The sequence below is a fragment of the Aptenodytes patagonicus genome, chromosome W, assembly GCF_965638725.1.
Source record: "Aptenodytes patagonicus chromosome W, bAptPat1.pri.cur, whole genome shotgun sequence".
Lineage (NCBI taxonomy): Eukaryota > Metazoa > Chordata > Aves > Sphenisciformes > Spheniscidae > Aptenodytes > Aptenodytes patagonicus.
In genome coordinates, this window is record NC_134981.1 from 728,988 (window position 1) to 754,513 (window position 25,526).

A 25,526-nucleotide genomic window follows, 5' to 3' on the forward strand; every position below is an offset into this window, starting at 1 on the left:
CCAGTTGAACATATCTGTTTGATATTTATGTTCAGAAATATTTTTGGTTTTGAAGGTTAAAAGTAGTGCTCAATAAAATAAGGAATGTTTTGGGCCTTTCAAAGCACCCTGGTAGCTGCCATCAAAGTAAAGCCAAACCCCTGCAAAAGCACAGTCTGATTTTCAGTGTGTTTATTCTTCATGGGGATTCTGGTCTAATGGAAAAAAAAAAAATGAAAAAGAGATACTGCCAGTGCTACAGGATGCATGGCTTCAGTATAGGCACAGAAATCGTACTTACAAATGAGAGATGGGAGTGAAAGGGTAGAAACAAAAGACCAGTTTCCTGCTCAGTCCTGCAATATAGTGCTCTCACAGGAGCTTAGAAAGCAGAAAAGAGCTTTTAGCAGAGAGGTGACTAGCAGTAATGCAGTGACTATTACCCACCCTGTTGGCAGGCTGCTCTTACAGACACCTGTAAAGTAGAAAGTCGGTGAACAGTTAAGGACCATCTGCCACGTTTCAGCGTTCCAGCCCTAAACCTTTATCTTGTATAAAGAAATGTACATCTGTACGTGTAGAAGGCATAGGAAGCAGGCTGGCGATGCCTAAAGGTAAACTAGCAGGAGCATCAGATAAAGTTGCAGGTCTCTGTTACCCCCTATTCCAGCTGAACTGCCCCAGAGCTAACCCAGGTATTTATAGGACACTTCCACATGTATTGGGCATCGTCGTGCTTCCTTTAGGAGATGGGGAAATAGGAGAGAGGGAAGTTTAAATACCAGAATATTTTCAAAAGTGAATTAGTTCCCATTGGAAGAAATATTCCTTGAACTCTGCCAAAAGTGCTGTGACACTAAATACAAGCATTTTACTTTTGTTAATCCCACCAAGTACATTCTTTTCATTGGTTTCGTAGCTCTTCGTTCACTCCTCTGCACAAGCATTTTATTAAAATGCTATAAATGGGTGATGGGAGCATAATGAAGTTAAGTGTGTTGTATAGGCAGTACTCGTAGTGCGATTTGAAATAGTGTAGAAGGAAGCATAAAATATTTTTGTTACACAGAATGAAATCCTGCTAGAGAAGAAAAAGAAGAAAAAGAAACTTAAACTGAAATTCCCCAGAACAGCAGAAGAGAAAAAAAAGCAAACTGAGAAGAGAAGAAGGGCTGAAGCTTACAAAGAACAGCAGCAGCAGAACTTTGTTGATTTGGCCTGCGAATGCAGGGCTGTGATCTGCTGTCGAGTGACTCCAAAGCAGAAAGCCATGGTGGTTGAGCTTGTGAAGAAATACAAGAAAGCTATTACTCTGGCTATTGGGGATGGTGCCAATGATGTAAACATGATTAAAAGTAAGGCAGCTGTAAAACTTCTCTTGGTAGGAAAGATCTCTTCTGGGTGTTCTTCGGCAGTGTCTTTGCTATTACTCTTTGCTCAGAAGACTCTACCATCTATTTCATCACCCACGTTAGCATCACTTGGGTTTTGTTAGCTTCTATGCCTGTGCTTTCCCTTTTTGAGGAAGCCCTTTAGGAAATGGTTAGTGGTTTTTGCTGATGTATTTTAGCTTTTTCTGTAGACGTTCCCTGAGAAGGGACTTGAATTACATCTGTTCTTATGTTGTGGGTTACAAAAGTGTAATATCAAGAACAAAGCAATAGCTTAGCTGCCCCTTGCTTGGAGGCATTAGCCGTGCTGTATTGCAACTGGCGCTCTTTGAACTGCTCCCTGAGAAATCCCACTGAGAAAGAAACGTCTGGGATATGGTTTGTTAGGAGTGTATTTGTAAACTGCCTGGCCAGTTCATTCAGGGGTTTGCTTGCTTTGTCTCATTGCTTAGTTCTCCCGTGGTCAAACTTCCCAGTGCCCGTTCTGACGGAACAAGCACTGAGAGAGAATCCAAGCGACAGTGGAGACATGAGCAGTAAATAGCAGGGCAAGGAAGGGCTTACACATTGTTGTTTTAGTCTTTAATGCAGCCTTTGTGCTGTATACAGAAATAAAATGAGGCAGGAAAACCTGAAGCAGAGAACAGGAACTGGTAGAAGATTTGCCCTTGGTCATGTTGTTCCTCTCCCTTTGTTCAACATAGCGCGTGGTGTTTGTTTCATTTACTTAGCTGCCCACATTGGAGTTGGAATCAGTGGCCAAGAAGGGACGCAAGCTGTCATGTCAAGTGACTACTCTTTTGGGCAATTCCGCTACCTGCAGAGACTGCTGCTGGTCCACGGACGATGGTCTTACATTAGGATGTGCAAGTTTCTAAGATATTTTTTCTACAAAAACTTTGCTTTTACACTAGTCCACATCTGGTATTCATTCTTTAATGGCTTTTCTGCCCAGGTAAGAAGGCATGCTCATGTGTAATATTAAGAAGCGGATGTTCCTTTTTGTCAGTGCAGAATAGCAAAGGCTTAACCTGGGAAATGATGGGAACCGAAAGTTATCATCAATAATTTCTGCAGGAGAATAGGTGATGACTACTAAGCTAGTTAGTTACAAGCTAAGCAGTTGGTTATGATTTCAGAAGACTAAAGTCAGTATCATGATTGTACAGGGAGGAGGGGAGGAAGAGATTGTTATATAGCGGTTTGGGAAACCTTTCCCAACGGTGCTACTTAAGATATTCGTAGGTGAAGTGAGATGGTGTGTGTATATATCAGTAGGAAACCAAACTCAAATTTTTTTTTATCTTGAACTGCTGGCTAGAATGGCTCGAAATGTGCTTGTTGTAACTGGCAGCGTTTGAAGTTCACATGTGTTGAAAGGACTTAGAGTCAAGATGCATCTCCATGGGCATAACCAAAAGACAGGCAGATGTTATTGCATGGACCAGCAGGGAGGGTCAGGGCCACAGTCACAGACAAGCACCCCTGCCTGAGGTCAATGCTGTTTGCTGTGAGGGAAACTGTGGATGCCTAGGACAGAGAAAAAAAAAAAAAAACACATAAAAAGAAACCAGGGTTCCCAAACTTGTATGTGAGATGCCAAGTGCTCATCACGGTCACAAGTAGAGCTATAAACCAGACTGACACTTAGTATGAGGTGTTCAGTTTTGATAGTGTTCCAGGTCAGGTAACACTGATGGTTTGTAAGGAGTGGGGCAGCTTAATACAGGCTAAAAATAGTTTCAACAGAGCTTTGAGCTAAGGTGCTGCTTGCCTTTTGGGTAAACACCGAGACAGGTAGTTTAATGCTATAGTAGAGCATATGTGAATTTTCTCAGGAATTGGAAGGAAAAGGTGTAATCAAAAATAAATCATTAACTACTGAAATTCCTCCTCCTCTTGCAGACAGCGTATGAAGACTGGTTCATCACATTGTACAATGTATTGTATTCTAGTCTCCCGGTTCTGCTAGTCGGCTTGCTTGACCAGGTATTCTCCATGTTGTTAACAACAGATTAATCCAAAGGCATCTAATACCAAGTCTTTAATTACACTGAAACTGGTTGCTTTTTTTTATGTACAAGGCATTTTGGGGGTTTTGTTTGGTCTTCTGGTTTTTAAAAATGTTACCTCACACACTGGGAAGAGGAATACAAGCGACAATAAGCAGAGGGTTACTGAAATAGCCAAAGTTAATCGGGTCAGAGGTCTTCAGTACTAGTAATGTTTGTTAAAAATATTTCTAAATGCCTGCTGTTCCATGACATCATTCACACAGCACAGCAACTGGTGGTTTTGTTAATGGAAAAGATATTCTTTGCTTACCCTTCTGAGCTGAAGATGTAGGGACTGCACAATTTTAAATGACTGTATTTGACAGGAAGTCTTGGTGTGTAGCATTTGTTTTAATTCAGTGGGACAAGTGCTTTTGGCCTTCTCTGCTTGTTTTTCCATACAAGACTTACCTGCTGATTAGGCAAATCAATGTTTCTGCTTTCTTTTGTGATACAGATAAGAAAGAAATTCAGTACCAAATTAAGCTCTCACTTGAGTATTTGTTAGAGACTTAAAGTCAGGACATGCAATGATAGCCCCCATCTTCTGCTTATTCACCGTGTAGGGAAAGGACTCCAACACAATACATAGCTGTGAAGAGCTGTGCAACTGTGGACATTCTTGTCTTTGCAAATAATGGGCTAAAAACTTAGAATCCTGGAAATGGGATACGTGATAGCTTTGTGAGAGATGTCCTCCAGACTTGGTTCTTCCTAGTTGCATGCATTACTCTGTGCTAAGTCCTGCTGCCCACGCTGCTTATTTGAAAAGGAAAAGAGATCTGCCATTTCCTTTGGGACACTTCATAGTTGAGCTTTTTACTCTTCAATGCTCACACTGAGAACAAGAAATTACAGCAACTTCTTTTTTTTTTTTTTTTTTCTTTTCCCCCTTTTTTAAGGATGTGAGCGACAAATTGAGTCTTCGGTTCCCCAGGCTGTATGTTTTGGGACAGAAAGATTTACTTTTTAATTACAAGAAATTCTTTTTAAGTTTGCTTCATGGAGCTATAACTTCATTAATAATCTTCTTCATACCATATGGAGCTTACCTTAAAACTATGGGACAAGATGGAGAAGCACCTTCAGATTATCAGTCATTTGCTGTCACAGCAGCATCTTCTCTTATATTTGTCGTCAATTTTCAGGCAAGTAAGCTTAGCTTCCTGATCCCTGTTGCTCTGAAAACACTTTCTGGTCATGTTTCTAAGTTTGTCTACTAAAAACATAACAATATGCAAAAAGCTTCCCCTTTTTGCCTTCTTTCTTCTCTGTTGATGCTCGCTCTCTCTGACTGACGTGTAACTGGATGAGAGATGACTTGACCAAAACGCTGTCAATCTTCAGAGTAGTTGACATTATATTGAGTTAATAAACTCATTTGGAGCTTTTGTTTGCTTTCAGATTGGCTTGGATACGTCTTATTGGACTTTTGTTAATGCTTTTTCAGTATTTGGCAGTATCGCACTTTACTTTGGTATCACATTTGACTTCCACAGTGCTGGAATCCACGTTCTCTTTCCTTCTGGCTTTCAGTTCACAGGTCAGTCCTTGGGTTTTGTGTTTCTTGTTCCTGTCTCATACAGCTTTGTAACTTGAGCAGAACTATGGCCAAAATATCATGACATGAACCTGATGCCTGTGAAAGGAAATGATGTTAAATACTAGTTTACTTCCAAGGAATGGTTTTGTTTATGTTTGGGGCCAGGTTGCTTTATTGGAGTATTTATTTTCTTTCAATGAAAACGAGCTGGAACTTGACGTTGCCCAGCAGTAGGAGTCTGCAAATGAAAACTAAGTTAGAATTGGCGAGGCAGCTTAAAGTAAAGGGAATGCAATGATCTGGCAGGGTATGTGTTTGCCAAGTTGCTCAAACTGATCAAGTAAGACAGAGCCAAATGCTGTTGGCAGCTCCTTGGGATTTTGCTGGAAGTCTGGGGAGGTGTAAGTAGCAGCCATTAGGAAATTTTTTTCTGAGGAAAACTGTGTTTTCTAATTTTCATAGTGACAAATCTTTCTTATGTTGCCTTGGATCTAAATATCCCTCCCAAAAATAACAAACCCCCTCAATTTTATGTTCTCATTTTTAAGCTGAACCCAATTGAAAAAAGGTAGTTGCCTCTAATAGAACATTTTTCTTTGACCTTTAGTAATGTTTTACACTTCTTCTATAGCTTCCTTCTACCTGAATACTTTATGCATTTCAGAATTTTATAAAGATGTGACTGCTACTTAGCTTGATAGAAAGTTCTATGAGATTGGGTGTTTGGCTACTAAATATCGCTTGCTTTCTAGACCACATACATGCCAATGATACTGGGAGGAGTTTCCTTGCTTTGCACGTTTTAAAGCAGGACAAAAGCCATGCATCTCAGCCAAGCGTTTGTCTTGCAGCCTCCCATAACTCTTAAAAGGGCTTTGACATGAATATGGATACGTCGTAATCGAAGTGCTTTATAAAATTCTTTCCCGTTATGCTCTCTTCATAGTAGTCTCTGAATAAAAGCTTGATGTTGTGATACACAACAGAATACCTGAACATTAGGTCTTCAGGAAAGAAGCTGTGGCTTTTAGTATCTTATTTGTGCTTTATAACTAGTTTACTTGATCATGTCATAAACTAATTTTTGCTCTTTTTATTCCTAGGAACTGCTCCAAATGCTCTGAGACAACCATACCTCTGGCTGACCATCATTTTATCAATTGCTATTTGCTTACTTCCTGTAGTGGCATGGCGTTTCTTATCAATGACAATTTGGCCTTCAGAAAGTGACAGAGTGAGTAAAGTCTTATGTTATTTCAGTTAATTTGGCATGTATTTATTTACAGGAGTCAGTATTGGTGCTAATGTTAGAGATAAAAAAGTGATTGTGCCCTAGGGAGAACTACATGAGACTGGAGCTCAGGTCCTGTGGCCAGGGAGGGTGGCAGCAGGGCTTTCCAAAGGCCAGACCGAGCCTGCCTTCTAGCTGGGTGAAGACTGGTGCTATGACGTTTTGCCATCCAAAGCAGAGTGTCACTCTGATGTGTTCTTAATTCCCAGTATCTTCCTTGTGTGCTTCTGTGTGATGCAGAGGTACGTGTACAAGCTAAGCACACAGTTCAGTGTGGGCTAATTCATCGTTTGTCTTGGCTGAGCACTTGACTTTGTAAAACCACAGAAGCCTACTTTGAAGCTACTGATGGCCTGACTTTTGTTTTTATTTGGGCTGTGTTGGAGTTCTATTATTATCTGTCAGAATATAGTGGACAGTTTTTGTTTGCTTCTGTTCTGCCTTGAGCTGGCAAATAGCATATGGGTATGAAAATAGTTAAAGTTGTGGTAGTGCTGTTTAAAAAGATACTAAGGAAGTGTCAGCCTGAGAATACAGGAACAGCTTTCAATTACATACCTTCAATCCACTTCAATGAAAGACATTTAAAGGTAAATGAAAATAATGAAGTTCAAAATAATACAGTAAGTCTTCCTGAAACGCTGATGCGTTACTGCATATATTCTTGTTTCTAACAAAATCAAACTTAAACAAGAGAACCCTCCTTTTAAGCAGTTTAAGGATGTAAAAAAGTATCAGGTTATTTCCCCAGACAGTAAATGCAAGCAAGCTGTTTTCCCTTGTAATCCATAAACTAATCTGTCTTTGCATGCATGAAGATTCAGAAGAACCGTAAGAAATACATGGCAGAAGAACAACAGTGGAAGCGAAGGCAGAGTGCTTTTCGCCGAGGGATATCTGGCCGTCGTTCTGCTTATGCTTTCTCCCATCAGCGGGGGTATGCTGATCTTATTGCTTCTGGACGCAGCATACGGAAAAAACGGGCTCCGTTAGATGCAGTCCTAGGCAACAGTGTGACAGAAGTCAGAGATGCTCGTGAAACAAGCTGATTTACTGCATTTTGGAGAGAAGCTTTTTATCCCAGTAATTGCACAAAAGTTATTTTTTAAACAAACTCAGGATATTTTTTTAACCAAATAGCATAAGGATGTGAAGATTTTTGTTTTATCACAGAACTTCCTGGTTTTGGACTACTGGAAACATAGCAAGGCCAAGAGTTTTCTACGGAGCTACTAATCCTTGTGCAACTGATTTCTGTTTAATGTGAAAGTGAAGGATATGTGTGCTAGGGTATGAAAACCCAGCATTGTAATTTTATTTTTCTTTTTAGTGATGCCTGGAATTGCAAACCTTTTTCACATTTTAATAATATGTTGGTATAAAACTGCAGCTACATTTCATATTTTGTCTTTGAAAGCAAACTGCTAAGTAGTGGTTACCTTGTGTGCGCCATTTCATTAAATTGCACAGTCATAATGGCAAATCAGATGATCAGTCTTTTGAGAGGGCCCTAGATAATCTCATCTGTACAAGTTCAGATGAGAATAAGAGATATCTGGTGATAAAATCTGACACTGACTAAAGTTTATTAGGAATTCTGACACTTATAGGTGTGGTTTCTGTTCCTTTCTTCAACAGTTGACTACAGCTTGCTGCACTAAATCGAGAGAGATCATTCTTTGCATCTTGTTAGTATGAGTGATATGCCATTGTTCCTTTCATAGCCAATTCCTTTATTTCCCCCGGAATAAAGAGATCTGAGTCAATAGTTAGCAAGTGAGAATCCCCCCCTCTGTTGTCTGTTTCTCTGCCGGTCTCTCTTTCCAACTCTAGAGTATGTTTGTGTCTACTTACACAGTATATTTATGAACAGATATATCTGATCTCTGGAAAGCTGCCCTTTGAGCTGGCAAAAGTTTGTTCATTTCAGTTTTAGATACAGCAGTCAATAATGGATAAATAGAAAACAGTTGCTTGTAGTGAGTCGATTCTTACAATGTAAAAAGTGTTTTTATGGGAGTCTCTTTACATTTGCACATACTTCTACTCTTCAAGTTGAGATGTATTAATGTTTCACTTCTGTCTACTTCCAACTCCCAGACTAAGGTTGATTACTGAAGCGGTTTTATAGTGAAAATCATGATATACAGCTGCTGTTTAATGGAATGTACATTTCAAAAATTTAATGCAAATAAATATCCTAAAGTTTACAGCTTCTCTTAAGTATATGGGTAAGAATAGAAGTGTGAGTGGAGTTTAAGTAGGAAATAGAGATAACTAATCTCTCATCAAGACAGATGGGGTTGGTCTTTAAAAAAAGAAAAAAACCCAAACAAACCCCATCACGTGTTGGACTCTAAAACCGGGTGTAATATTAAAATATTAAATATGTAAATTGAGGTGGGTATATTCCTTTTATTTCTAATGAGACTTACTAAAGACAAACATTTGTCATAGATAATGATTGTCTTCGGCTGGTCATGAAAAGCAAAGCTGCTTTAGCTAAGGTAGGTTGGTTGGTTTGTTTGTTTGAAGGGTGACCAGAAGGTTAAGAAAAAGTAGATGAGAAGGGAGCCTGAAAGCTAGCAGGCTTTGAGCCTACCGCAGTGTTCATCCCCTAATGAGATGTTCCTGCTGTTATTACCAAAGTGCGCAATAGCAGATTTCACTCTGTTGTGTTAGAGATTGTTTTATTACTTGGACAAAAAGACAGGGTATCCAGTACAGAACCACGAACACCAACTTAATTTTGAACCACGCTTTCCATAGTCTCAAACTAGGAGAAGGTGAAAGGAAGACTTTAAGTTTCTAGGTAAGAACTGGTATTCCTCAAAACAGCTTTTCTTATAATCCCTCTACCGCTGCATGACTTCAGTCAGTTGTCTAAGCTCGTGCTCTGTTCTCGTATTACTCGCTCCTGCGATTGGCGTTACGCTGCCTTCCTCGCTCTGCTGCTGGAGGAAGGCCTGTTTTCGTACCCGCTTGCCGCAGAGATGCCTGCGGCGGGCGGGAAGGGGGCAAGGACCGCTAATGGAGCCCATGGCGCGTTGGGAGCAGTTAACTTCCAGAAGCGCTGGCCGCCTCCTGCCCGCTTCCCAAGGGGCTGGAGGAACCCCTTCTCGTGTATGGCCGGCAGTCTAGTGGCCGTGTCCCAGCGTGATCGCAGGTGGAATCTAAGACGTGAACGGGGAGTTTGTGGAAAGCCATGATGAGATTGAAGACCATGTCGAGTCGAAGCGCCTGCAGTGGAAGCGCTGGAAACTGGTATTCAAAACACATCTCCCCCGCGTCTCCCCGTGCGCGGTGAGGACGTTATCTGGGGAAGAACAGGCACCAGTGAAAAAGAAAGGTCCCGGTGCGTCTCAGGCAGCGTAGGGCGGAGCGCGGCCTGTGCTCCGAGATGGGGCAGGCTCCGCGATGCGTCAACCAGCTGGGAGCTGGGGCCGGGGCGGGCCGGGGCCGGCGGAGCGGGGCGGGCGCGGGGCCGGGGCCGGCGGAGCGGGGCCGGGGGCGGCGGGGCGAGGCGGGCGCGGGCCGGGGGCGGCGGGTGCCTTCTCCCCTCGCGCCGCCCGCGGGCACCTGCCGGGGCTGACGCGCCCGCGTTGCGCAATCACTGCGCCCTGTGACGCGGTAGCGCTGTCCGTCACGTACGTGATCTCCCGCGTGGCCCCTTTCAGTCCACCGGATCCTCCCTGCGGACTCGGGCAGGGGCGGTGGCTGCCGCGGGGCGGGGCGGCTGATGCAAGGCGGTGGCGGGTTGGCTCAGGGCGGCGGAAGCGCGGTGACGACACTTCCGGCGGTCCGCTGCGGCGGTGCGGGCTGCGGCCATGGCGGGAGAGGTCCTGGGGAGGACAGCGGCGCTCGTCCTGGGTGAGGCCCGCGGGCGGGCGGCCTCGGCCGTGCCCTGCCTCGGCCGTGCCCTGCCTCGGCCGTGCCCGGGCGGGGCGGCGCGGCGCGGTTGGGCCGGGCTCCGGCCCCGGCCCCGGCCCGCGCCCCTCACCACAGGCAGAAGATGGCGGCAGGCGGCCGCCGGCGCCGGCCGCTCTGGCTGGCGGCCGAAAGGGAACGTGCTCGTCCCGGGGGTTCCGGCTTTAGGGTGGGAAGGAAAGAAGCCTTGGGAGCGATTGGAGGGTTGGAGACGCGCCTTCGGGAGGTGGCGCGGTTCGGCGGAGCGGGAAGGGCGCGGGGGTGGCTGGAGCGCAGCACGGGCGCGCTGGCGGGGGAAGCAGGGCTTCTGGGGTGGCCTCGCGGCCCGGCGCGGGCTTTCCCCGCCCTGATCCCTGGAAGCTGAAACGGAACGCGTCCGCGGGAGCAAAAAGGTTCGCGTCTTGGCAGCCGGTCAGTGGACTGGGAGTAGCTGGGCGGGGAACGGCAGCGGTGCGTGGAGGGGTCCAAAAGGCGCTGGCAGAAGGAGCAAGTGTTTTCTGTCGTTCGTGATTCGTTTCTTGGCTATGAGCGAGCTGAACGTTGATCTGAACTCTCTGACTTTTCTCAATTTAGCGTTTCCCTGTTTGCCTAGAAAAAGCTGTTTCTGTAAAAGGCTGCTTCCTTTTTGGTTCCTGATGTGCAGCCAGTGGCTTTCGAGAGTTCAGTATCCTGGGAGTCCTTAAGACTTTAGCATAACATATTTACTGCATGGATTGATTTTCAGAATGGAAAATATTAAGTAATTCTGACCAACTGGTTGTTTTTGAAGGCTCATCGCTGCTGATAACTGTGAAGACTTTATATCCTTGTGTGTGTCCAGTCTCTTCCTGACCGTTTCCATAGCTGATAATTTTTTTTTTTTTTGAGTATTTGCCTGTATTTGTCATGTATTACAGAAGAGCTGTATGTTTCTGAACGAGAGGGCAATGATTCCACTGGTGATGGGACGCAAAAGAAACCATTCAAGACTGTTTTAAAGGTAACTGGGGAAAACACCTGCTGTTTGTTTTGAAGAGTGTGAACTGCACTTTAGGTCAAGTGATTGGCCTTGTATTTCTAAATGTAAATTTTATACTGGTTTTTGCAACTCTGACCAGAGGGATCAGAAGTAGGATGTCTGCTCGGTTTCTTTAAGGATGACTAGTTCACTTGTAGTGTCATTGATTTTGTTGTTTTCTCCCCCTTTTAGGCTTTGATGACAGCAGGAAAGGAACCGTTTCCTACTATTTATGTGGATTCACAAAAAGAAAACGAGGTGCTGTAGCATTAGAGCTTCCTAGTAGAAATTATTTTAATGCTCCTTTGTGTAAAGGAACACAAATGTAATCTTTTATCTTCTGCTCTCTCCTTGGATTGATTTAGAGATGGGCCATTATTTCAAAGTCACAGATGAAAAATGTCAAAAAACTGTGGCACAGGGAACAAATGAAGAATGAAGCTAAGGAGAAGAAGGAGGTAGGTTGCAGATGATGCCAAGTTGGAGGAAGCATACCGCCTTTCTTTTCCAAAAATGTTAAACAGCGTTATTGTCATTCCTACCCCTCCAAAAAAGTTTCAGCTTGTTCTTCGTTGGTATCATTGTTTTACACATACGTTATTTACAACTTGCCTTTGTTTAGATTAGGACAAGCAAATGGCTGAAACTGGGTGAGTTTTGAATAATTGCAATCTATTGCCTTTAGACTTTCTGGAAAAAGTGTGAAATGCGTCTGTGCATTGTTTCTCATCCTGGTCTTGAATTAGGGCAGGTTTAGGCCTCAGCAGGGTAACATCGAGGCTTTTTCTGACACCTGTGTCTGTAAGTGTACATTATAGTCTCCAGTAATTGTAAAGAGTGGAAATATTACAAAGCCTGGTTACAGCTATTTAATACTTTTTTTTTTTTTTTTTTTTTAAACCAGGCGGAAGATCTCTTGAGGAGAGAGAAGAACCTGGAGGAAGCTAAGAAGGTTGTTATCAAGAATGATCCTAGTCTTCCAGAGCCAAAATGTGTGAGTAAGAGCCAGTGCGCTTGATACGTGGCCTGTGTTATAGCATCTTGTCTGCACAAAGATTGCATCTGTCTCTGCTTTGTGGCTCTGGCAGCTGTTGAAGTCCACTGTCTTTTTGCTGTCCACAAATGTAACTTTGTTTTTCTGGTTATCTGTGTCCTCTGGTATATAGACTTTGGTCTTTCTCATGCACTTGATGGATATCTGAACTTTTTTAGTTCCCGTATCAGACTTCTCTGTGTCTGTGTTTGTCTGCTGATAGAGACCGTATTTCTCTTTGAAAAAGTTCATTAGTTTTGTTTTGTTTGATTATTGTAGTGGTGGAGAGTGAAGAAACAGTGCTGGTTAGAGGTCGTAACTTAAGTTATTGAGACATGTTCTTACGTGGCTGTTTGTAGAGTCCTGCTGGATTTGGTGATTTGGTGCAGTCCTTAGCTTAGTAAGCAGCTATTATGTGTGCTGCTCTGTGATAGGTTTTTGCATACACCCTGTGTAGAAGACGGTTTTGATTGGAGCCCTGCACTCTCATGGCTGCTCTTTGGGAAAGGGGCAGCTGGGCCCAGCTGTGCTGAAATCACAGTCCTTTCTGCACCGGTGCACTGTAGCAGTCCTTAACTGCCTGAGGCGTGATCCATTTTGAAGGTGCCTGCTGGGTTAATTGTTCTGACTGTGGCAGTGTCAGTACCTCAGCTACATGTCTAGATGTACCTATGTCGGATCCGGGTCCTGTGCTGCTTTGACTGCTAACTGAACTCATCTATTTGAATGTCTTTAGAAATAATCCAGAGCGCATTCAGAGTGCCAGAAAATGGCATCCTTTCCAAGTCTTTTGGTGATTTAATGCACCTTGGATTTCCGGTAGTACCCAAGTACTCTAGTCTTAAGGTGTGAGCTGTTACGTGTTTCCACTTCTCCTTTTGGTCAAATGCAAAGTGAGCTTCTTTGAAAGCTATTACAGTCCTTAGTTTCTACGTGGCAAAGTAAGCCTGCGAAATAGAAGGGACTCAATATGAAGTCTGGAAATGCTGTCTAAACGTATGGCCTGTCCTGGCTAAAATACTCTTTCCTCACTGAACAGCTGTTGAGTATTGACAGCTGTGCTTATACCCTGGATGGAACTTTGCTTCAGGTGCTGCTGGGAGGAGCCGTTTTGGGGAGGGAGATGTCATATACACTTGTATTTTAAGTAATTATGTGGAAAACGCTGTCTAAATGGTGAATCATTTCTCTATTTGATTGCTTTTATTCCCTGCTTTACAGGTAAAGATTGATGCTCTGGAAGCTTACAGAGGCCAGAGAGTGAAGGTTTTTGGCTGGATTCACAGATTACGGAGGCAAGGTAAACCACAAGCATTTAGAAGTTATTGAGCCTGTGCAGAGAGATGGAACAAATTCAGTAGCCTTCAAAATTTGGACACTTACAACAAATCAGATAGCACCTATTCTTAGATTTTTAAACCATCAGTTAGATGTCCTCTTTGGTTTATCGCAGTGGCCACTGCAACACTGAAAATTCTGTATGATGTATGAGCATATAGACATTTCTTAGTTGAAATCTTGTGGGATTTTCAGTTTGGAGGCCAGTCCTGCAGAATTTCTTCAAAAGACTTGTTTTGTGTTTTAAACTAATCCTGCAAACTAAGGAGTTAGCATCTGCTCATGGTGAAATCGGCAAATTGGAATTTTAAAGTTATACGAAGTAGCATAACTTATTTTAAAAGAAGTTTAGCAAGTAATACTTGCTATCAAAATGATTGGTATTCTAGTTAGCAAGGCAGCATCGGTCAGGGCATAGAAGTGCACGGCAGAGGTGGTTCTGACTCCACAGGTATTTGTTCAAATTATCGCTGAAGGACTTGACTGAGTGGTTGTGGATCTGGATATCACGAGCAGTTGCTAGCAAATTATTTTTGTAATTAGATGCTTTTGCGGACAGGTGGGTGACCAGAGTGATGTCACTTTGTCCCTGTTAGGTGTACCTTGGGCCTGTGCATTCAGCATTTCTGAAACAGACTTGTAGTGCCTCAGGACCCAGAGGGACATTTGAAGTCATGGTGTGGCGGTGCAATCCCAACCCTGTTGAGGTTGGAGCAGGTTTTGCTCTTGATGTCTGTTGAAACTTATTTTAACTTCTTATACAAAATACAGCTCTGTGAAAGGCTTCTGTAACTGTGCTAATGCTTCAGTGCTTACCTGGAGCATCTTTGGTTTTTAAAATGGAAAAATGTGATCCCAGTCCTTCTGTAATAATCTGCACGTCAGTGATTAATACATCTTGGGAATGGGTCTGTTCAAATGGATTGGTGAATAAAGCTGAGGCTCTCCTTTTTTTTTTTTTTTTTCCCCCTTCTTTTTAACTAGGAAAAAATTTGATGTTCATTGTTTTGAGAGATGGCACAGGTTTTCTTCAGTGTGTCCTTTCAGATGAACTGGTAAGTTGTGATTATTTAATTCTGTTCTGTCATTAAATAAGTGAAGTGTTCATACCTCATCCATCTTTTTCTTATATAGACGATTGGAAGTTCTCCTAAAACTACTGATTAAGTTGTATTATTGTTAAATTGTATCTCCTACTCCTGGAGTTTTTTTGTCAGTGTGAGAACCATTTAGAAGTGACTATGAGTTAATCTTGACTGTGACTCCAATAGATGTCATAGAAAAACTAAAAATAAAAAATTGCCTTGACTATGCCTCTGTCTCTTTTTCTCTCTGTAGTGTCAGTGTTACAGCGGGCTAATTCTCTCTACAGAGAGCAGTGTTGCAGTGTATGGTATGCTGAACCTTGTTCCTGAAGGCAAGCAGGTATGGGAATTAGTGTGTTTGGGTTCTCCTCCTCTTTAACAGTTTATTGTTTTCCTGATGGAAGGAGAAGCAGAGGTGGAAAAAATTATTTCCACCACTTTGGTGGGAATTTGGTTTAGAGACAAGAACAAACCTCCCAAAGCTGCTGCTGTCACCCACAGTTCAGTGGATGACAGGTGAACTATATGACTGCTCTGCTTTTGCCTGAAGCAATTTTCCACTGATATGTCCCATAGATATTTCCTAGACTGTAACAGTGGAAAATTATGTTAAATGAATGACGTAGCTTTATTTTCCCTAAGAGGTTTATTCAGTTTCTACTTTGTGAGGCTAAGAATTTGGGATTAGCTCTCTTCTTTTACTGAGATGGGTTTGTAGGTTCTTCGCCATGTTGTATTTGACCTCCAACACTTGGCAGGTGTATGAACTAGGGAGTTTACTATAACTTGTTTTGTAAAACTTTGTTTATAATGGTGGTCTCAGATTAAGGACTGGGCAGGTGTGATTTTTAGATCTCAAAATATGATGCTGCTTATGCCCTGTGCCTTTCTCATTCCAGTCGAGATCTACAAACTGTTACTGTTTGGAAAATTGTTTGAATCTGGAGTTAGGGCTAAAGCCATGTTAAGCAGCTATGCATGAAGGATGGCCAGTAAAAAGGATTCAAACTGAAGGCAGGAGAGAAGCTTTTAGGAACTGTGACAGCAACTCAATGCACTCATCAGGACTTGCAGGCCTATATCAGGATATTTATTGAAAATTACTGTAAGACTTCTGTCTTAGTTATTAAGAGGTGACTGAGAGACAAAAGTAAATTGTGTCTGTGTTGCAAAACTTAACTTGTGATGCAGAAACAGCAAGCAAGCTCAGGCCACATTTGTTCTATTAAATCATAAGTCCTTTTAAGATGTGAGCTCTTGACAGCTGCTTATAGTAACATCCTCTTTTTCTGAAGGAGAAAGCAAAGCAGTAATGTTGAGATTTAGAGGACAGATGTATGTTTAATCTTCCTAGACTGTAAGCTTACCTCTTCCTTTAGATATATATTCAAAATTGTCATCCACTCTTGCAATGAGAGTTGTTCTTTTGTGTGGATTGGCAATCTATATTCTCCTGTCTGGTCTCTTAATAAGTGTACTAACTCTAGTAAGATAATGGGGAGAAGAAACATGTCTGTTAAAAAAAAAAAAAAAATCACACTTTGGAGCGTTACATTGCTCCAAACAATGTTTCCAAGATGTATTAGACAATATTTGAGCAAAGTACTCCCACGCTGTGGCTGACTGTAGTGTGTAAAATAAGGTCAAAGTGTTAACCTTTTGTGGTGCTTTGTAGATAATTCAATTTTCTTGTAATCCATGTACTGTTGGCCATTACTGGCATGTTTTGCAAATGAAATTTGGCTAGGCTTAATTGTTCTAGTTGTCCCTGCCACTCGGGTCCTATCCCCAAGAGATTGACCTAAGGTTAGAGAGCCAAGCTCAGTTAAATGTGAATCCACTCCCTGTTGTGTTTGCCGATCAGAAGTTAGCAAGATTTCCTTTCCTTCATAGCTTACGCTACTGGGACTTCTAAAAATAAATGCAGCCAAACAGGGATCGCTCTTTTAAACAGCTTTATGCAGTTTGGTAATCATAAGTAACTCATAGTATGTTACTGCTCATAACGTTTTGGACATTGAAAACACTTCATGTTTTCATGTCTCATCACAATGATACAATGCTTTTAGTGAACAAAACCACCAGATTTGTAAAAATATATTGATTAGACTTTGAAAATCTGCATTTATACCCTGAAAATACTGTGAATGAAAAAAATACCATTTTAGGGGACAGAAGCCTACTGTGACCCACACGGGGGAGCTGGTGAGACCAGAAATTAAGAGGTCTGTAGCCTGGGCAGCTGGACAGGGCTGAGCCCTGGCATGGGGACCTCTTCTTGCCATATGGCAGCAAATAGGACAGGGGAGATGAGCCAGCATGAAACTTGCTATTTTCATGTTGTGGTGAGATGCTACCTAGTGCAGAAAGATTGCTCAGGTGTGTTTGACAGACAAACAGAAGAGTACCCATAGAGAGCTAGTTCTTCCTCTGTCATGATCTAAGCAACTTTTTTGAAGTTTTCCATCCAGTAGGAGAATGCGACTCAAACTGTACAAAGAACAAAATACCTTGAATGTCATACTGCAGTCTTGGGTCTGCATTTTCTTCTAATAGATGGGAGGACTCTTCCCTCTGTGTGTGTGGGTGTAGTGTTCTTAAGGCATACGGGAAGGTTCTTTGTGCCAGTGTGTTGTGTTGTAGCACCATACAAACTACTATGAAGAAAATTAACTCTATCCCAGCCAAAACTAGTACACAGTGTAAGTTACCACAGAATGGTTTTGGTTGGGAGGAACCTCTGAAGGTCATCTTGTCCACCCTCTTCTTGAAGAAGGTCTAATGTGAGGTCAGGCTGCCATGGGTCCTTCGCCACCCTGTGAAGAATTTTTTTTCTTTATGGCCAATTGAAATCTCCTTTGCTGCAACTTGAGACATTTGTCCTTTTGCTGGACACATCCAAGAGAGTCTGGCTCCACCTTCTCTATAACCACCCATTAAATAATTGAAGGCAGTAAGTAGTTTCCCCCTGCTTAGCTTTCTGTTCTTCCACCTGAATAAACCCAGCTGTCTGTGATACGTTATACTTAAACTGAATGTATCTGGAAGCTTCTAATTATCTGCCTGTAGTACTCAGTCCCATTCATGTTAAGTCTGAGACACTCATGGTGGGTTACAAATGGCACTTCCCAGCATGGTACGACTGAGTTACAAAGCAGTCACTTTGAAAATACTGCAGTTAGGATTTTAGCATCTTCTGTTTAAACTGGATTAACAACTCTGCCACGATGCCAGATGGTGACATCCAAGGGGCAAAAAGTGGACTTCTGAAATATTTGTTTCTCTTCAAATTGGCAGGCTCCAGGAGGCCATGAGCTGAACTGTGATTACTGGGAGCTTATTGGTCTGGCCCCAGCAGGAGGGGCTGACAATCTACTCAATGAGGATTCGGAGGTTGATGTGCAACTTAACAACAGGCATATGATGATTCGAGGCGAGAATATGTCAAAAATCTTCAAGGTGCGCTCCATGGTAGTACAGGCCTTCAGGGATCATTTCTTTGCCAATGGATATTATGAAGTAAGTATATTTTCCTCTGTCAGCAAATGACTGCTTTAATGTCCTGACTTCAAGGCTATCTTTTTCTGGGAAAAACTATGTAGACTTTCTAATTGACCTGAAAGGGGCAAAAGAAAAGCTGTTTATTAGGAAACTATTATTTGATCGCTTTCATAGACGTAGATCTCAAAGGTGTGTAGACACTTCTGAGGCGTGTAAGTGTTATAGGGTGATTCACAAACAGCCTGCATACCTCTTTTTAGGGTGCTGAAGGATATCGGACTGAAATGCTTGTGTGCGTGCATAGAAAATCTTTGTAGATGGTGTTCTGGAAGAGTGTGCCTTACATCACTGCTCTTATGTGTTGTCATCATTGTCCTTAATTCTTCACTCAAGTAATGACAGTCTTGTTCTTTAACAGGTCACACCGCCAACTTTAGTCCAGACACAGGTGGAAGGAGGCTCAACCCTATTCAAACTGGATTATTTTGGTGAAGAGGCGTACTTAACACAATCGTCCCAGCTCTATCTGGAGACCTGCATTCCAGCGTTAGGAGATGTTTTCTGTGTTGCTCAGTCATACAGAGCTGAGCAATCCAGGACCCGCAGACACTTGGCAGAGTATGGAGAGAGTATACATCTTTTTTATTTATGTATAAGTGAATTTACAAAGCAGGGGAGTAGCAGGTAGTTGGATGACATAATGTACAGTAAGTAGACGGCATAATAGTAATGCGGAAGGACTGATCAAAAGTATATTTGGGGGTAATACCTTGTCTCGGTGAATGTCCAGCTGGTCATAATACGTTGACATTTAGTGAAGGAAGATCTGGGCGAAACAGAGCTGATACATTTTTAGGAAGCTTTGTCTTTTTAGAAAATACAGTTCATACTGTTGTCTTCCTTACTTTTTTTTTAAGGCTTTATTTCCTTTACGGTGTAGAAGTGGGAGAAATGAAAAAGGGAACAAAAGCATGTGTTCTTGGGTTGTGGGGTTTTTTTCTCATGAGAATTTTTAGTTAAAGATTTGTTGCTTTTGTGTGGTTTTGTAATGGCATGACTTTGTGTTTCAGATACACTCACATTGAAGCTGAATGTCCTTTTATAAGTTTTGAGGATTTATTGGACCGTCTGGAGAGCTTGGTTTGTGATGTAGTAGACAGAGTCTTGAAATCACCTGCATCAAGCTTACTATATGACCTAAACCCGGTAGGCAGCAATGTGGAACAGTCGTGAATAGCCAAGAAAATATGATCTTTAGCCTTTCCTGATCAGCACCTTCATCTGGGGAAGGCAGGGCATGGCAATGAGCTCTGCTTGCTTACTATTATTAATAATAAGAAAAATATTAAATAACATAAAAAGAATGAAAATGCTGCAAGGCTGGTAATGACTCTTTCAGAAGCAGGGAACTGTGGGGAAAGAAGTTCCCTGCTAGCAAGTTCCAGGAGCCAGCAATGTGCTGGGATTTATTGCAATGTGTACTGTACCAGTGGAATAAAAACCTGTATCCCAGAGCTCGTAATATTGATCGGCTGGTACTTGCAGATTGAGCACAAGGGAGCAATGAAACAACTGGTGTTTTACTTTCTACCCTGGAACATGGAGCTCTGTAAAGCTATTTTCATTTGTTAGAGACCCTTTGTCTTCTGTTGCCTTTGCAAAGAAGATGGCTTTAAGAGACTGCTAACTTTATCTCCATTGCTAGCTTTTCTCTCAGAGTGCATACAAACTCAGTCATCCCTGTTATTTTGATCTGTTTTCCTGATAAACAATGGGAGGTTCAGTTTTAACTTTGAGCTGAGGCAAGGGGCAGGAGGTAGGAAATAGCTGAAGCACAACCCACCTCACAAAGGCGGGTTCTGAAGCAGTTATGTGCACAGGGAAGCAAAAATGTTCTTCTGTAGCCTTGCACATGGAACCTCTGCTAATGGCTCAGTTTGAAACACCTACATGTGCAATGAATTCATACAGAAAAGGAAACAGCTTTGAAAATACTTCCTCTCTTCTCTCTCCTGCCATCTTTTTCAGCAGCTGTTCTGTGAGCCTTGTTGGGCTCGGAAGATGGTTGTGTTTGGTTCTAGCTTTTCCATACTGAGATTTTTTTTTTTTTTTTAAGTAATAATTCGTTGATGTATGAGCTGGAAAGAGTAATGTGTATGCTTCAAGTCTGGAAGTGGACTTGCTGATCAACTAGAAAAGTGTTCTTTAAAAATGGTACTCTTCCAACTGTCTTTGTCTACTCTTATTTACAGGGCTTCAAGCCCCCTAAACGTCCTTTCCGACGAATGAACTATACTGAAGCCATTGAGTGGTTAAAGGAACATGATGTGAAGAAGGAAGATGGCACTTACTATGAGTTTGGGGAAGTAAGTCTTTCTGAGGCTCTTTAGGAATTAAAACCAAACAAAATCCCATGGCCCTGCACTAAGGGTGTGTAAGTCCCTTGAAGAACAGTGTGTTTGGATGGAGATGCTATTTGGCTTACTCTTGCTGTGTGATTCTGTTTTGTTTGGAATGATATCGATAAGGAGTGAAATTCTAGTCCCATTTAAGTTAAAGGGAGTTTTGCTATAAACTTCAGTGAGGCCTGGATTTTTTGTCTGAACTGTGCTGGAAGGTGTAGTGACGTCATACTGGGGAATGCAAGTGTGGGCTGGGTTTTCACATAATGTCTTTGAACATTGGAATCAAAATCTGTGTTGTCATCTGTCCATCTGTTCCCTGTCTCACTCTCCTCCAACATGTAAAATTATTTGGAGGAGCTCAAGAGGAGGTGGTGTAGCCATAGTCATAAAAGGATTTAAGAGAAGTGGGATTTTTAGGAGGAGATCATATAATTGTTTAACTTCAAAGTCGACACAGCATATTCTGAGGGAACCTTGGCACCTCAAAATCAGATATGTTGGGGTTTTTGCTGTTACTGTTTTTCCCATCTGTATCAAAGATGATAGAGATGAAGGGAGGAAGAGGTCTTCAAACTGCACTGAACTTCAGGTTCCAGAGGAAAATAAGGATTCTTACCTCCTCTCCCCCATTGCGGGCTGACACTTGCTTTGTGAAGCTGCCCTTGCACAAGGCCTATGTTCCTTGTACTTTCTTTGCTGTGCATGCTATAGTTGGCTCCTTTCTGCCCTGCTTCCACAGCAGTCGGTGCTGTAGCAGTGTTCAGTCGGATTAAAACAAGTAACAGGTGTGGCTGTTTTTTCCTATTAAAGAAAAAATCTAATCTTCTGACTTTAACTCAGAATCTAAGAAAAGTGTGATACCATTGGCTGAATAAAAGTTCAAATTAAACCTTTTAGGGATAGGTGGAGTTTTTTGACTAGATAAAGCGTGTTTGTTTAACAAGCCATGATCACATCATCACTGATGTTCCCTGTCTGTCGGTGTAACTGTGGTGTCATACTTCACTTCTCCCCGGTTTTTAAACAATAGAACTGCTGAATCGATCAAAGTGAAACTTACGCTAGGTGTTTCACAATTTATCGAATTTCAGTCAGAAAACTTCGATAAAAAACAAATAACCTTGTCTATGTAACTGAACAGTTGAGGTTTTTAAAAAATATCCCATATGCATAACAAGGAAACACTTACACTTCTTAAGGTTTGTGGAAGACGGTATTGGGGAGGAAGGAGATTAGGCTTTTCAGTGTTTACTGGATGTTTGGAAAGTCTACATTTCAGGTTAGGTTTTCCCCAGTTTTCTGTTTGAAACATTGGGAAGACTTGGATTTTAACTGAACACATTCCCCCCCCCCCCCAACATACATGTTTTTATATATAAATATAGTTTCTTCTAAGATAAGTTTGCTTTAAAAATTTAGGTACGTTAGGACGAATGTGTGGATACGCGTGGTCTGAAACTGTTTCATGCCTGATACATGTGGAGCTCAAGGTATTGGAGTGGTTTTGGTTTTAAATATTAATAAAGCCTTCTTTAACCTTAGGATATTCCTGAAGCTCCTGAGAGATTGATGACAGACACCATCAATGAGCCGATCTTGTTGTGCCGATTTCCTGCAGAGATAAAGTCTTTCTATATGCAGCGCTGTCATGACGATTCCCGGCTTACTGAATCTGTAAGTTTGGTATTTTACATAGTGTTGCAGGCTTCTAAATAGAATGGGGAATGTCAGCATGAGTGAGCGTAAAATGAATAAGTACTCCAGGAAAATCCTGGAGAATTCTTACCAGGTTTTGTTTTGGGTGTCTCTTGGCATGGCTTGTTGATCCTATAGAAATAAATGAAGCAACTCTGAAGTGCTAATAAAATGTCGGTAGATGATAGTGAGCATGCTCTTCAGTGACTTCAGGTAAGTGCTAGTCTAATGACAATACTTCTGTGACTTCTTGGAGGCTCTATTGTCTAAACATTAGCTGTCTGGCAGCCAGGAAGAGTGGTGGTTGCTAGGAATGGTGCTGGGTTTGTGGTTTTGTGGTGGTTTGTGGGAGTTTTTTGTTTGTTTTTTACAGTTCAGTGTGGCCAAGAGTATTAGAGATTAAGCTAGAGCACCTAGTCGGTTAGTTTATTCCATCTATAAATTGGGTCTGGAAGGAATTGCCTTCTTTCCTGTCATGGAGAATTAAAATTACATGGTAAAATGTGTTATAGAAATACAGTTTCAAGTTTGGGATATTTTTCATTACCCTCCTGCAGGCAGCTTAATTGTAATAGTTTGATCTCATGTTGTGTGTTGTAGGTTGATGTGTTGATGCCTAATGTTGGTGAAATTGTTGGAGGCTCTATGCGTATCTGGGACAGTGAGGAGCTACTCGAAGGCTATAAGAGAGAGGGCATTGATCCCACGCCGTACTACTGGTATACTGATCAGGTTTGTAAAACAGATTAGATGTGCTGCTTGTCAGATATGATACTTGATTTCTTTTTTAAACTGCTCTTAAAATGATGCAGTCTAAATTGGAAACGCATTTTTGGTGGCCCAAAGTAGATAGTCGTTTAACCATTGGCAAAATGCAATGGGTAACCGTTTCCATTCTGTTAAAACTGCTGTTGTTCGCTGCAGTTGCATGCTGCCCTTACCAGATCACCTTCATTAGACTGGTCTGTGCGGGTGTATTCCTCTCGTAATGTCTTCTGCAATGTTTGCGAAGCCCTTGTTGTTAGGTTGTTAGATAAAGAGAGGTTGGTCTTTACAGACTTGAATGGCTAAGCTCTAGCTAGTGTAAGGGGAGGAGAAAAGGAGGTGGTTGAAAACAAATGGTTAATACTTTCTGTTTCACCTTCCTTTTTCCTCTTCTAGTCCTTATACTGCCCCAGGAAACTCAGGACAACTAAGCACAAATATCTTGCCTGAAAAGAGCATAGTCCATTTTCCTCATCATTCAGAAAATAATCTTGGAAGGGTTTGTTTTTTTTTTTTCTGGTGGTATTACTGCAATTATAATATAAATAACAAGAAAATGTTTAATATCTACTCTCTGGTTTTAATTTAACAGAGAAAATATGGTACGTGCCCTCATGGTGGATATGGTTTGGGATTAGAACGGTTCCTAACCTGGATTCTGAATAGACACCATATCCGAGATGTCTGTCTCTATCCACGCTTTGTCCAGCGCTGCAAACCTTAGCCGTCCTTGTGATAAACTCCTAGAAAATTGAGCAACTGATGCTTGGAAAAGAACGATAACTCTGCTATACTACAGCCTGTCTGAGAACAAGACTTACTGCAACCTGTTGGTAATACAAATACTAATTTAGGGCGTGAAAAGGAAAATAAACAAACCTTTTTTTTTTTTAAAGGAAAATGCTACTAATTAACTGGAAGAAGCCTTAGAAAAAATTGTTAGGTGCATTTATGCTCTCAAGTCAACATAAAACAAAGATTCTGATAAGTTGTCATTTAAAAAACAAGATACACTTCTGCTTTTAATTTCTGTGAATTAAAAGAAAACATGCTGGGCATTTTTTTTTTTTAATTTGCTTTAATTTTAATCTGTTTTCTCTTGTGGTTTCTTGTTGGAGAAATCAGGAGTTCAAGCTCTTTGAATTCCCAAATACTGACCTGTGAGAATGGTATGAAGAGACGTCATCCAAAGAGCTCAACAAATTATAAAAATGGAAATAATTATATTAAGCGCCACACTTTTTTAGCTCCTACTGTTTTTAATGGAAGTTCTGTCTGATTTTATTCAGTAGCAAGGTATGTAGTATAGAGCACACAATTCCACCGCAGGAGATGTGCGTTGTGGGTTTTTTTTTGTTTTGTTTTGGGGGGGTTTTTTTTGTTTTTTTACCAGATTATTTATTGGTTAGAAATAATGATGCTGATGGTGAGGTATGCTTTGCTACTTTTTCCTGATACTTGTGGATGAAGCGCTATAGTGGGTCCGTGCACACCCAGCCTATGCTGAATTACAGTAGGAGGGGACACGTTGCCAGAGCACTGTCTGTTAGCTCGTGGGCACTGGGGTGTTTGTGGTGCCTTCCAAATTAAGATTCTGCCGTCTGTTTCAAACCGGAAATGACTGGTTGAAGACCCAAAGAAACAGGTAACTTTGAAATACAATTGGATTTCAGCATTGTATGCTGACTGAATTGCTGTCCCCTCTAGATGAATTGTAGTTCAAGCGGGGCTTTCCCACGTCATGCTAAAGTATGTTTTCATAGTAGAGCAGTTCCATGTTTCCTGGCTGGCTCCGTGTTCTCTTGTGCTACTGCATCTGAGCAGATTCTCTGGCTGTAATCAAGTTATCAAATAGGATTAATTATTTAATGTGTTGAGGCATCTGTATGCTTTTTAGTCATAAATAAAGCAATTCCTTTTACTAGAGAGAAAAAAAAATGGTAGGTGCATCATTTGCTACCTGCAGTGAGACTTGACCTGGATTTGCCATTCATAGAATTGTTGAGCTGTGTGATATCCATATTTCTGTAATGAATGACTGGTTCTCTTCATCTTGCATGTTACATATAGAAACTGGTCTAAATCAGCAACCAGTAAATTACGGCAACATAAGTTGCTGTGCAAGACAGTAGTTCTTGACCTGTAATGTCTGTTCCTTTCCTTTCACTTAGTTTTTATAGCTTACTTGCTTCATACAGTCTGTCCTGGCATAGGCAAGATCTGTGTGGGCAAAAGCAGAGGAAGAGTGAATTTTCAAGTGCAGTAAACACATATTCCAAAAAATGGAACTACTTTTTTCTTTTTAAACTAAATCCCCATTAATTAACTTAAAGGCATGAATTTTTATAATTTGGATAGACCACCTCAGCTGCCCCGTTGAAACACCCTAGAGAGAATAAATGAGAAATGCGGTGCTGAGTAATTGGTTGCCACGGCAGCAGCTCCAGGGGGAGCGGGCCATGACTTTTGCTGCCTGTAGCTGTGGCTGCCCAAAGCGAGGCCAGGTTTGTAAGCAGAGTTAA

General features: G+C 41.8%; 2 protein-coding genes and 1 long non-coding RNA gene across 8 annotated transcripts in view; 2 read left to right on the top strand and 1 right to left on the bottom strand.

Annotated features, from left to right (window-relative positions):
• LOC143171904 (phospholipid-transporting ATPase IC-like) overlaps positions 1 to 8,468 on the top strand; it is a 45,590-nt gene extending 37,122 nt beyond the window's left edge. For 5 of the 6 annotated variants that reach the window (XM_076361075.1, XM_076361080.1, XM_076361077.1 and 2 more), the window contains 7 exons: positions 1,049 to 1,334; positions 2,102 to 2,325; positions 3,276 to 3,359; positions 4,327 to 4,572; positions 4,829 to 4,967; positions 6,071 to 6,201; positions 7,077 to 8,468. In XM_076361075.1, the coding sequence (XP_076217190.1) occupies positions 1,049 to 1,334; positions 2,102 to 2,325; positions 3,276 to 3,359; positions 4,327 to 4,572; positions 4,829 to 4,967; positions 6,071 to 6,201; positions 7,077 to 7,307 (1,341 nt within the window). In that variant the 3' untranslated portion in view covers positions 7,308 to 8,468. Of the gene's footprint in view, positions 1 to 1,048; positions 1,335 to 2,101; positions 2,326 to 3,275; positions 3,360 to 3,990; positions 4,082 to 4,326; positions 4,573 to 4,828; positions 4,968 to 6,070; positions 6,202 to 7,076 lie in introns of those variants that run through there. The other variant, XM_076361081.1, reaches the window with a different exon arrangement.
• Positions 8,469 to 8,931: 463 nt separating this feature from the next.
• Positions 8,932 to 9,954, bottom strand: LOC143171982 (uncharacterized). The gene is made up of 2 exons (XR_012997255.1): positions 9,910 to 9,954; positions 8,932 to 9,574 (listed from the first exon to the last, which is right to left on the bottom strand). It is a non-coding gene; the product is annotated as an uncharacterized LOC143171982 (long non-coding RNA).
• Positions 9,955 to 10,047: 93 nt separating this feature from the next.
• On the top strand, positions 10,048 to 24,062 carry LOC143171879 (asparagine--tRNA ligase, cytoplasmic). Its single transcript, XM_076361013.1, has 15 exons — positions 10,048 to 10,128; positions 11,082 to 11,164; positions 11,375 to 11,440; positions 11,548 to 11,640; positions 12,087 to 12,176; positions 13,437 to 13,515; positions 14,538 to 14,608; positions 14,892 to 14,978; positions 17,936 to 18,157; positions 18,558 to 18,757; positions 19,210 to 19,345; positions 20,392 to 20,505; positions 22,087 to 22,218; positions 22,840 to 22,971; positions 23,597 to 24,062. Exons 1-15 carry the CDS (start codon positions 10,086 to 10,088, stop codon positions 23,726 to 23,728), a joined length of 1,680 nt encoding a protein of 559 aa, XP_076217128.1. The 5' UTR covers positions 10,048 to 10,085; the 3' UTR covers positions 23,729 to 24,062.
• The last annotated feature ends 1,464 nt before the right edge of the window (positions 24,063 to 25,526 follow it).

Bases quoted from the DNA above. Each gene is read 5' to 3' on its own strand.
- LOC143171879 (XM_076361013.1), top strand. From the start codon at position 10,086: ATGGCGGGAGAGGTCCTGGGGAGGACAGCGGCGCTCGTCCTGG. The intron at 10,129-11,081 runs GTGAGGCCCGCG...CATGTATTACAG, and splicing joins GACAGCGGCGCTCGTCCTGG to AAGAGCTGTATGTTTCTGAA. The intron at 18,758-19,209 runs GTATGGAGAGAG...TTTGTGTTTCAG, and splicing joins ACCCGCAGACACTTGGCAGA to ATACACTCACATTGAAGCTG.